Here is a 12,653-nt window from a genome sequence, read left to right on the forward strand (position 1 = left end):
AAACATTTTCATTGGATCCTTTGGGCCTCTCACACTGTGCCAAACTTCCTGCTGTTATTGCACCCAGGAGGGCTCTGCACATGCACGCGGGAGGGAAATAGTGACATGACATCATGACTTGCAGAGTGACATTTGCGCTTGCAGGTGCAGATTCGTCCCGGACACCAAAACCAGCACAGTCCGAGAGGCCCGAAGATTCGAATGCAAGCGGCGGGGAATCATAAGATGTGAAATTTTTATAACCTTTTCATTTCCCTTTATGGTTCAGAAAAATGGTGGCCAGCAGCTGCCATTTTGTTGAATCTTCAGTGAAACGAACTGAAAAAAAAAACTGCATTTTGACGAATGTGGATTTTTGTAAAAATCATCTTTGAAGCAATTTTTAGTTAGACAAAAAAGCGAGAATACATTTGAAAATTAATAACCAAAATACTGCCCATAAAAATGACCTTTATTGTTAAAATGTAAATAATTGCAGTCTTGTAAATATACAAAACCAGACAACACAGATATGAAAAATGCTAAAATGTGAACTACAATTTGTGTTTCTATAAAATCACGGACAGAAGGTGTTTGCACAACAGTAAGAATCCTGTATGTTAGAAAAATTATGATAATTCGCAAGAATCACATACAAGTATGTAAATCGATAGTGGCAATCATTACTGAAATGTACTGTATACTTAAAAAAGGGGTGGAGGATGACAGAGATGAATTTGTCATGAATTTCTTTCAATTTGAATTGTGTGAATCGAGCAAAGTGGCGGCCATCTTACAGGCTTAAAAGGGCTGGGAAGGGTTTACGAAAAGAGACATTAATGCTTACTAAAGACGAGTGAATCTTTTGAACTTGACAGTTTTGCAGTATTCTCCCCATTATAATATAAACCATCAGGTCGGCGTCCCGACGACTGCTCTAGTCATTCTCTATGGGGCCAGGAGCAGCTCTCGTCAGCCCAAGAGAGGCTACATTGAGAGGTGATCATGAATACGCATTACAGTTCCATTCTAACAAGGATAGAAGTGTCCTGTTCTGTTATTGGCTGAGGTTCCCACCAATTAATAAATTCTCATCTGGTATTGAGTCACTTGGTGAGAGACTGGCAGAGTGGCTCGATTCTCTCCTGTAACCTCTAGTCCAGAGAGTCGCAGGATTTAACAAGGACACGGGTTACATTGTACACATTTTTAATGACCTGAAATTGTCCTCTCAAGATTCATAGTTTGGGTGCGATGTAGTATCATTATACACGTCAATTCATCATCAGGTGGCTATAAGTGCAATGCATTTACATTTAAAATATTTTTTTTTCACATCGTTAAAATTATATCAATGATGTTGCTTATTTCTTAATTACAACAATTACTTTAGCTTCAATGCTCCGTTCTGCTGGGATGTGGTTACCAGTGGCTGGAGCCCCCCAATTAATAAATTATCACTTAATCTGTGGATTGATGATAACTTGTTTTCACAGGAGAACATTTTAAGGATTTTCAATGTAGGTGACAAAGTGCTCACACACGAGGAATAGCACACATCTTATAGGGCACTGGACTGGCTGTGAGTCCAACCGCAGGAGTCAGGTCTAGTGTCGCCCCAGGAGGAGCCTTAAACGTGAAGTTCTGCAGCAGTCTCGTGAAGAACAGGTACAGCTCCATTTTAGCCAAGTTTTCTCCAGCGCAACTTCTCTTTCCTACAGCAATGAAATATGTGGAAAAGTATAAAAAGTTTATATTGTTCCATGGCTAAAGCAAAAGATAATATATCATTTCAAAATGGGCTGTTATTTTACGAAATTCTAAGTTATCGATTCCAATATGAGAAATGTCAACCCAACAGTTAAATACGGAGGCACAACCATCCTTTTCTCACAGAGATTCCCCAAAAGGAAGAAACTGTCCCCATTCAGATTCTCACATTTTCCCAAAGCATAACCCATATAAATCATAAATGTACCATCATGGTACAGCCTCATAGGAAGAAGATTTAAACAACATTTCTATTAATTGAGTGACTGTGATGATGGAGAAATGTTCTTATTTGCTCTCATCTCTCCTCCAGCGTGCTAAAATTATAACTCACCGGCTGAAAAAGGCAGGAACGCTTCATTCCTTACAAAATTTCCACTGGAATCCAAAAAGTGTTCTGGGTAGAACTCGTCGGCTTTTGCAAAGTGATTCTTATCATAAAGTACGGAGGTCAGCAGTGGGATCACCTGGATTCCCTGAAAGGTTCAACATTTGCATAAGTCATATTTAATTAAGACTCCCACCTCGTTAGGCTTTATTCATTTAAAGGGAATCTGTCAACAAGTTTTTGCTACATCATCTGAGAGCAGATAAACATACTGATCCTATAGTCACTACACTATATCCAGATCAAGAAGTGTTTTCAAGTTAATAAAACAAATAATCTTTATTTTAAACAACTTTAAGAACACATGTAATGCAAGGGAAATTATAAAATTAAAAAGAGGTGCCTCAAGCCATATGTGGAGAGGTCAGCTCGAGCAGTACGCATACATACCCAAGGAACTACTGTATAAGATCAAACAACAAGTCACTTCAGTTCTCTCAAACCAATTACTCAAATGCAGTTTGCACTCCGACTGTTATGATAATCATGTATACAAATCCTGTCCTATGTTTGCACAAAATACATCCATCTATGTATAAAGAAGGCTGATCCACATTAACATCTACCTAAACATAAACTCATAATCTGAACCATGGACTCAGCCTATGTATATTAGCCTGTAGTATTTACAGTAAGGTGAACGTGCAAAGAAAGGTGCAATGCTTATACTGGGCAAAGAGGGGGAAACTAAATGGTGGCAGAGCTCTGTCCCTGTGTAAACCGCCACACTCCCAAATGCCGACAATGTGTCACTAATGCCTGCAAATATGAAAGGCGTCTAATACCCCAATGAAATATATGTATTATCTGGGTCTGCGCCTGCTGAGAACATGCGATGCCAAGTGATCATCAAGGGGTCATCTGAGAGCAGCATACTGGACGCCAAAAGACCTTAAATCCAAATATGTATCACTGTATCACTTAGTTTACTGGGTGGAGAAGTTCTGACTATTGATGAGCGAGCATACTTGTCACTACTCATTGCTCGATATGCTAGGAGTTCGCAGAGTTTTTCCATGGTTCCCCGACAGGAGCGCGGGTCCCCACCATGCACGTTTACCGTTCTTTAGAGAGCCATAAACATGCAGGGATTGTATGCCACACTCTGTAATGCCGCAGCCATGTTGGTTGTGGCATTACAGTGATTGGCTGGCCACACAGCATCATCAGGTCTATAGTAGACCGGGCACTGCTACGCTCGTCACAGTAACGTCCGGAATCTGGCAGTGTAGGGAGAGTTGCTGCTGAGCTATGGAGAGATTTCCTTGCTTTGTACTTAGTGTGGGTGTACCATATATAATACACATATCCATTTCAACTAACAGCCCGTCTGAAGACTAATAAAGCTGCATAGATATCAGTGGTAGGCGGGCAGGCAGTGTATGTGGCAGACTGCAGTGCATATAGCAAGAGGGTCCATTGCAGTTCTGTCTGCTGCTGCTATTACAGATATTTGTAGAAAATAGCCCTGATTATTTGCTGAAAAAAGCAATCCAGAGAAAACCGATTTTTAGCTCCATTTGGTTGCTGGCACAGCAGAATACAGCCAGATCCTTTCCATACTACAGCACTAAAAATCCAGCTATTTTAAACAGTGGTTTGTCTGTCACGCGGACATAAGTGCACCCAAAATTCTGCCATTTATGACCTACATTTATATTTTGTTGCCATGTCTTAGTGCAGTTATTAAATCTCCAACACTGTAGAGACACCATCACTTGTTTCTCAACGCAGTGATCCAGAACACTTCCCCCATCCCTTATGGGAAATATGCAAATGCATGTAGAAAAGCCGCGGAGACAACATCACGTGTTTCTCAACGCAAGCAATAAATAGCCAGGTCTTTCACCGGGAAGGAACAACCACGGGAAGGGCAGCATCCAAAAAGGAAAACCACCTATGCCAAAACATAGTATCCATCCACAGACAGCTGTTTCGGGGTATTTGCCCCTCATCAGTGTGGAGTAGGAAACTGGCTATTAGGAGCAGTGCCTAGTAAAAGGGCTATAAACATAAGAATGAATGACCTCGGGGAGATCAAAACATCCCACACCACGGAGACAACTGAAAATGCTCACAGGCTGAATCTTATAAAAATGAACAAGGGCTGGATTGGGCAAGACTTCTCAACACCACCGAATGAAAGCAGTGTAAAATAAACTCAAATCCAGTATATTTTATTGTGAGATCTATTCCCATGCACCTCTTCACACCAACACATGGGTATACTCTTCCTGATTTTATCTATTTGCTCTTGTCGTCATCCTTCTCCTCATCCTCATCTTCCACCACCATATTATGTTCATGAATACCTCCCAGGGGTAAACATTTTCAGCCCATACACTTAGTGCAAGTGCATTACAAGTATAGGAGACCAGCACCTTTCTAATGGGAACATTTTTTATGAGACCCTCCACATCTCTTCCAAGGGGCATTGGAGTGCCTCCAAATTATTGGAAGCCCTTGCATTCACTGCATAGGCAAACACTATAGGAGACCCACTTTCTAATAATGGGATCATTGTTTTCAGGAGACCCTCCTGTATGTTTCTTCAAAGGGGTATTAGGGTTCATCTAAATTTTGGGCTTACCTTGTGTAATAGTATGCAGGTACTGAGTATGTCACCACGGAACAGACAGACCAACAGTTGAGGGGTTTACTAACAGGAATCAGGTTCTCCTCGCAGGAAGGAAGCAATGGAAAATAACTAGCAAAAAAAACAGTGCAAAAATATGGGAGTCAAACAATGTAACAGAAGTAAGCAAGATTAGTTGAGAAAAGAACACTTATCAGTCTGATGAGGACTTGCTTGAAGGGTTGTCTTCTCCAATGTATGCGCCGAGAAACAGCGGCACTTGTCATCCCTGTTGTCCGTGGGCTGAGTAGTCTCTAGGAGCCTGCCAACTCATATAGGCAGGGGCAGCACCGTCTGCCCAGGGGGCAACACTCGATTGACTGAGGCGCGAGCGACGACTTTGCCGAGTTCCTTTCCGTCGCTGTATGCTTCCCGGACCTGGGCAGTCCGTATCAGTTGTTGAAAGACCCTTCTCTGGGGGGTTTGGTCGCTCCATTGTTGCAGGAACTGTTCCAGGGACTCGTTCAAAACCAGGCTTCCGAGGTTTTTTAACACATTCATGCCCAGGGTTTTTAGCTACCTCTTCATCCACCACTACCACTCCTCTTCTCCCGAGGTCTTTTCTTCACACCTCTATGTTCATCCATACCACCCCTGCGACCGGGATGGGCAAGTGATTGGCCGCCCTAAGTTTGATCACAGGGCCCCATTCGGGCCGTAGCGCCTCTGAGACGGCGGAAATATCTCTCAGGCATGGTGGTCACTTGTGAGCCGGTGTCTATCAAGCACCACACTGCTCTTCCCTTGATTTCTGCCCAGACCAGAGGGCATGTGATAACAAGGCTGTGGGGACTTTTACTACTCCTCCTCTCTTCTTCAGGCTGTGAGCAGTGCCCCTCAAGCTCAGAGCTACCTAGTTTAAAGGAGGGTGCGGGGATGGTCGGCTCTGCCGGGGACACCATCGAGCAATGTGGCTGGATTCTCCACAAGTGTAGCATGTAAGAGGGCTTCTCCTCCTGGTAGTTTCACGTTCCTTTCCGGGGGCAGCTTCTCTGTCTCGCACCAGAGGGCCGGGCCCTTCTGTCAGAGTTCTTCTGGAGGCCGCCATTTCATCACGGACCTGACTAATCTCCTTCCTCAGGTCCTCCACCCACTGGGGGATATTGTCTGCGGTGGTGGTTACCTCCCTACTCTGCACCCTTCCCACCAGCCCCGTCACTCCCTGTTCTTGTTCTCGCACACGCGCCTCACTGCCAACCTCAGAGAAAGTCATGTCAGGCTTTACTCGCATGCGCTCTTGCAGTGCCTGTTTCATCATTGCATCACGCAGTCCCGTTATCAGCTGATCTCTGAGCATCACATCAACTGACCCAACCCCTACACCGTCCTTTCGTCTGATAGCAGTCTGAAGCTCTTGTAGGGTGTTCATGAATTGGGTCATGGTCTCCCCCTCCCATTCTACCTGGTGAAACAGTCGCATGCAAAGTTCCCCTATGTCAGTTGGGTCGCCAAGTGTCTCCTCAAGTATGCGCAGCACTTTGTCCAGGGTATCTCTCTCCCAGGGTGACCTATGCATGACAGAATCCCGCACCTCCCCCTCCAGGGCCATCAATGCAATTTCTGCCTCCAGGGCTGGTGTCATGGGATGTATCAGCATCATTCCCCGGATACGCTCCATCCAACTCCACAGCATTACATTGCTCCCAGTGAACCTTGGGAAATTATTCAACATGGCTCCCAGGGAAATGATAGACCTGGGAACTTCCCCAGCTGCTTGGTCTGCCCTGTCCGCGCTACCGTGTGACATCCTGCCGACTACACCAAATGTAATAGTATGCAGGTACTGAGTATGTCACCACAGAACAGAAAGACCAACAGTTGAGGCGTTTAATAACAGGAATCAGGTTCTCCTCGCAGGGAGGAAGCAATGGAAAATAACTAGCAATAAAACAGAGCAAAAATATGGCAGTCAAACAATGTAACAGAAGTAAGCAAGATTTCTTGAGCAAAGATCACTTATCAGTCTGATGAGGACTTGCTTGAAGGGTCGTCTTCTCCAACGTAGGTGCCGAGAAACAGCGGCACTTGTCGTCCCTCTGTTGTCCGTGGGCTGAGTAGTCTCTAGGAGCCCGCTGCCTGGGGTTTCGGGAGTTAATGTGATATGCACAGGCTCTGAGTCTTTCGCTTTTACAGCACAGCCAGGAATCAGGGGCTCTGCACTGTTAAGTCTCTCACCAGGAATCACAGTCTCTGTACTGATACCGCGGGTACCAGTGGGTCACAGTCTCTGCATGGGCCAATGTCTCTACACGGGTCTCAAAGCACCCCTCTCCAGTCACTGAAGAGTCCGCTTTCATGTACTCACAGGATGCAGTCTTTCTGGGCAATCTCCCTGTATTTGTCCTCTGACCGGGAGCTCTCTGTTATGAACTGGTGATTCAGAAACACAATAGACCTGGTTGTTAAGAGCACACAAGTGACCTGATAGTTACAAATAACATAGGACAAGCTCTGAGACGTGGGAACTCTGCTGACCGCAATCCCTAATCCTATCATACCACACTAAAGGTAGCCGTGGAGCGCTCCTGACAAAACCTAGGCACCTCGGGCACAGCCTGAGAAACTAGCTAGCCTGAAGATAGAAAAATAAGCCTACCTTGCCTCAGAGAAATTCCCCAAAGGAAAAGGCAGCCCCCCACATATAATGACTGTGAGTTAAGATGAAAATACAAACACAGAGATGAAATAGATTTTAGCAAAGTGAGGCCCGACTTACTGAATAGACCGAGGATAGGAAAGATAGCTTTGCGGTCAGCACAAAAACCTACAAACAACCACGCAGAGGGGGCAAAAAGACCCTCCGCACCGACTAACGGTACGGAGGTGCTCCCTCTGCGTCTCAGAGCTTCCAGCAAGCAAGAAAAACCAATATAGCAAGCTGGACAGAAAAAATAGCAAACGAATGTAACACAAGCAGAACTTAGCTTATGCAGGGCAGACAGGCCACAAGAACGATCCAGGAGAGAGCACGACCAATACTGGAACATTGACTGGAGGCCAGGAACAAAGAACTAGGTGGAGTTAAATAGAGCAGCACCTAACGACTTAACCTCGTCACCTAAGAAAGGAAACTCAGAAGCCGCAGCCCCACTCACATCCACCAGAGGAAGCTCATAGACAGAACCAGCCGAAGTACCACTCATGACCACAGGAGGGAGCTTGACCACAGAATTCACAACAGTACCCCCCCCCTTGAGGAGGGGTCACCGAACCCTCACCAGAGCCCCCAGGCCGACCAGGATGAGCCAAATGAAAGGCACGAACCAGATCGGCGGCATGAACATCAGAGGCAAAGACCCAGGAATTATCTTCCTGACCATAACCCTTCCACTTAACCAGGTACTGAAGTTTCCGTCTCGAAATACGAGAATCCAAAATCTTCTCCACTATATACTCCAACTCCCCCTCAACCAACACCGGGGCGGGAGGATCAACGGATGGAACCACAGGTGTCACGTATCTCCGCAACAATGACCTATGGAATACGTTATGGATGGAAAAAGAAGCTGGAAGGGTCAAACGAAAAGACACAGTGTTAGGACTGGCGGAACGCACCCAGAAAGATGATATAGATGCGTTCGCAGTCCGAGGTCCACCGTGCAGGTGAAAACCCGCTGCTAGTAAATTGCAGACTATATGGCAGTACACTAAAGTAAACACACGTGGGTTCAACCTCACCCAGTGTGAAGGAAGCAATCCTGTTGCGTCACAGGACCGCGGTACCGCACCTAAAGCGCGAGCAAGCAGTCAGCGTACTTAACCCCAACTGGGATTGAAGTCCGATTAGACCCTTGCTGGCACTACACCGCAACTGGGTGTGTAAGGAAACTAATTAGAAATATATAAATGCACAGGAGTGCGAGCAATGCCGCACTGACAGACGCCACCAACCACACAGGCTTGTGTATGGAAAGCGCTAGGCAAGCGCACGGCGCCGTACAGGCGAACACAGCAAGAGGACGCTGTAATGTGTGTATCGTGCAGATGGTTAGTCGGGCGCTAGATAGCTACCAACATCCGCGAGCAGACAACAACTCTAGGGAGGGATATTTAGGAGCTTTCATCCATCGACATACATCCATCTACACACACACATATATAATTATGAGACAATACTAGCGCATGGCCGTGCGGTCATGCGCAGTTTATATAGTTGCAGCACAGGAAGTGGCTACAGAACTTTTGCCCTTCCAAGACCTGCCAAGAGGACCAATGGGATGTGCCGCAGAGCCTGAGCACCTGACCCTTGATCTCCAACGGGAGATCTTGCCCTGGGCATGCTCAGTATGTGCAGACAAGGACTTAGTCCCAGAGAAGTCTGCTTGCTGCTGACCAGTACTGGCTTTAATGGCAGAAGCTGGAGAAGCAGCAGTAACTCTTAGAACAGAGTGAGATTGAGCAAGACGCTGGGACTGACGTCTTTGCTGAGCAGACTCCACTGCGGCTGGAACAGAATGGGAGACCGCAGTGGAGATGGCTCGAGATTCCCCCTGTGCAGAAGCGGGAACTCGACCTCTAACACACAGGATTAAGAACCTCAGAAATCCTATACGGACCAATGAAACGAGGCTTAAACTTAGGAGAGGAAACTTTCATAGGAATATAACGAGATGACAACCAAACCAAATCCCCAACACGAAGTCGGGGACCCACACAGCGCCTGCGGTAAGCGAAACGTTGAGCCTTATCCTGAGACAATGTCAAAATGTCCACCACATGAGTCCAAATCTGCTGCAACCTATCCACCACAGTATCCACACCAGGACAGTCAGAAGACTCAACCTGCCCTGAAGAGAAACGAGGATGGAAACCAGAATTGCAGAAAAACGGTGAAACCAAAGTAGCCGAGCTGGCCCGATTATTAAGGGCGAACTCAGCCAAAGGCAAAAAGGACACCCAATCATCCTGATCGGCAGAAACAAAACATCTCAGATATGTTTCCAAGGTCTGATTGGTTCGTTCAGTCTGGCCATTTGTCTGAGGATGGAAAGCCGAGGAAAAAGACAAATCAATGCCCATCCTAGCACAAAAGGCTCGCCAAAACCTCGAAACAAACTGGGAACCTCTGTCAGAAACGATGTTTTCCGGAATGCCATGTAAACGAACCACATGCTGGAAGAACAATGGCACCAAATCAGAGGAGGAAGGCAATTTAGACAAGGGTACCAAATGGACCATCTTAGAGAAGCGATCACAAACAACCCAAATGACCGACATTTTTTGAGAGACGGGGAGATCCGAAATAAAATCCATAGAGATATGTGTCCAGGGCCTCTTCGGGACTGGCAAGAGCAAAAGCAACCCACTGGCACGAGAACAGCAGGGCTTAGCCCGAGCACAAATCCCACAGGACTGCACAAACGAACGCACATCCCGCGACAGAGACGGCCACCAAAAGGATCTAGCCACCAAATCTCTGGTACCAAAGATTCCAGGATGACCAGCCAACACCGAACAATGAACCTCAGAGATAACTCTACTCGTCCATTTATCAGGGACAAACAGTTTCTCCGCTGGGCAACGGTCAGGTCTATTAGCCTGAAATTTTTGCAGCACCCGCCGCAAATCAGGGGAGATGGCAGACAAAATTACCCCCTCTTTGAGGATACCCGCCGGCTCAGACAAACCTGGAGAGTCGGGCACAAAACTCCTAGACAGGGCATCCGCCTTCACATTTTTAGAGCCCGGAAGGTACGAAACCACAAAGTCAAAATGGGAGAAAAACAGCGACCAACGAGCCTGTCTAGGATTCAACCGTTTGGCAGACTCGAGATAAGTCAAGTTCTTGTGATCAGTCAAGACCACCACGCGATGCTTAGCTCCTTCAAGCCAATGACGCCACTCCTCGAATGCCCACTTCATGGCCAGCAACTCTCGATTGCCAACATCATAATTACGCTCAGCAGGCGAAAACTTCCTGGAAAAGAAGGCGCATGGTTTCATCACCGAGCCATTAGAACTTCTTTGTGACAAAACAGCCAATCCAATCTCAGAAGCATCAACCTCGACCTGGAACGGGAGCGAAACATCTGGTTGGCACAACACAGGGGCAGAAGAAAAACGACGCTTCAACTCTTGAAAGGCTTCCACAGCAGCAGAAGACCAATTGACCACATCAGCACCCTTCTTGGTTAAATCAGTCAACGGTTTAGCAATACTAGAAAAACTATTGATGAAGCGACGATAAAAATTAGCAAAACCCAGGAACTTTTGCAGACTCTTCAGAGATGTCGGCTGAGTCCAATCATAAATGGCCTGAACTTTAACAGGGTCCATCTCGATAGTAGAAGGGGAAAAAATGAAACCCAAAAATGAAACCTTCTGAACACCAAAGAGACACTTTGACCCCTTCACAAACAAAGAATTCGCACGCAGGACCTGGACCACCATTCTGACCTGCTTCACGTGAGACTCCCAATCATCCGAGAAGATCAAAATATCATCCAAGTATACAATCAGGAATTTATCCAGGTACTCTCGGAAGATGTCATGCATAAAGGACTGAAACACTGATGGAGCATTAGAAAGCCCGAATGGCATAACCAGGTACTCAAAATGGCCCTCGGGCGTATTAAATGCTGTTTTCCATTCATCGCCCTGTTTAATACGCACAAGATTATACGCACCACGAAGATCTATCTTGGTGAACCAACTAGCCCCCTTAATCCGAGCAAACAAATCAGACAGCAGCGGCAAGGGGTACTGAAATTTGACCGTGATTTTATTTAGAAGGCGGTAATCAATACAAGGTCTCAGCGAACCATCCTTCTTGGCCACAAAAAAGAACCCTGCTCCCAATGGCGACGATGACGGGCGAATATGACCCTTCTCCAAGGATTCCTTTACGTAACTCCGCATACCGGCGTGCTCAGGCACAGACAAATTAAACAGTCGACCTTTAGGAAACTTACTACCAGGAATCAAATTGATAGCACAATCACAATCCCTATGCGGAGGTAGGGCACTGGACTTGGGCTCATCAAATACATCCCGGTAATCCGACAAGAACTCTGGGACCTCAAAAGGGGTGGATGATGAAATAGACAGAAATGGAACATCACCATGTACCCCCTGACAACCCCAACTGGACACAGACATTGATATCCAATCCAATACTGGGTTATAGACTTGTAGCCATGGCAACCCCAACACGACCACATCATGCAGATTATGCAACACCAAAAAGCGAATATCCTCCTGATGCGCAGGAGCCATGCACATGGTCAGCTGGGTCCAATACTGAGGCTTATTCTTGGCCAAAGGCGTTGCATCAATTCCTCTCAATGGAATAGGATACTGCAAGGGCTCCAAGAAAAACCCACAGCGCCTAGCATACTCCAAGTCCATCAAATTCAGGGCAGCGCCTGAATCCACAAATGCCATGACAGAATAGGATGACAAAGAGCAGATCAAAGTAACGGACAAAAGAAATTTCGACTGTACCGTACCAATGGTGGCAAACCTAGCGAACTGCTTAGTGCGCTTAGGACAATCGGAGATAGCATGAGTGGAATCACCACAGTAAAAACACAGCCCATTCTGACGTCTGTGTTCTTTCCGTTCAGCTCTGGTCAAAGTCATATCGCACTGCATAGGCTCAGGTCCATGCTCAGATAATACCGCCAAATGGTGCACAGTTTTACGCTCACGCAAGCGTCGACCGATCTGAATGGCCAAAGACATAGACTCATTCAGACCAGCAGGCATAGGAAATCCCACCATGACATCCTTAAGGGCTTCAGAGAGACCTTTTCTGAAAATTGCTGCCAGCGCACATTCATTCCATTGAGTGAGCACAGACCACTTCCTAAACTTCTGACAATATATCTCTACCTCATCCTGACCCTGACACAGAGCCAGCAAATTTTTCTCTGCCTGATC

At 46.3% G+C, this 12,653-nt stretch overlaps 1 protein-coding gene across 8 annotated transcripts in view; it reads right to left on the minus strand.

Moving 5' to 3' along the window:
- Positions 1 to 433: 433 nt before the first annotated feature.
- Positions 434 to 12,653, minus strand: part of LOC138638716 (cytochrome P450 2K6-like) — a 302,578-nt gene continuing 290,358 nt past the window's right edge. For 7 of the 8 annotated variants that reach the window (XM_069728233.1, XM_069728234.1, XM_069728236.1 and 4 more), the window contains 2 exons: positions 2,084 to 2,225; positions 434 to 1,694 (listed from right to left, as the gene is read on the minus strand). In XM_069728233.1, coding sequence (XP_069584334.1) covers positions 1,516 to 1,694; positions 2,084 to 2,225 — 321 coding nt within the window. In that variant the 3' untranslated portion in view covers positions 434 to 1,515. Of the gene's footprint in view, positions 1,695 to 2,083; positions 2,226 to 6,955; positions 7,143 to 12,653 lie in introns of those variants that run through there. The other variant, XM_069728237.1, reaches the window with a different exon arrangement.

This window comes from Ranitomeya imitator, chromosome 5 (assembly GCF_032444005.1).
Source record: "Ranitomeya imitator isolate aRanImi1 chromosome 5, aRanImi1.pri, whole genome shotgun sequence".
Classification (NCBI taxonomy): Eukaryota; Metazoa; Chordata; class Amphibia; order Anura; family Dendrobatidae; genus Ranitomeya; species Ranitomeya imitator.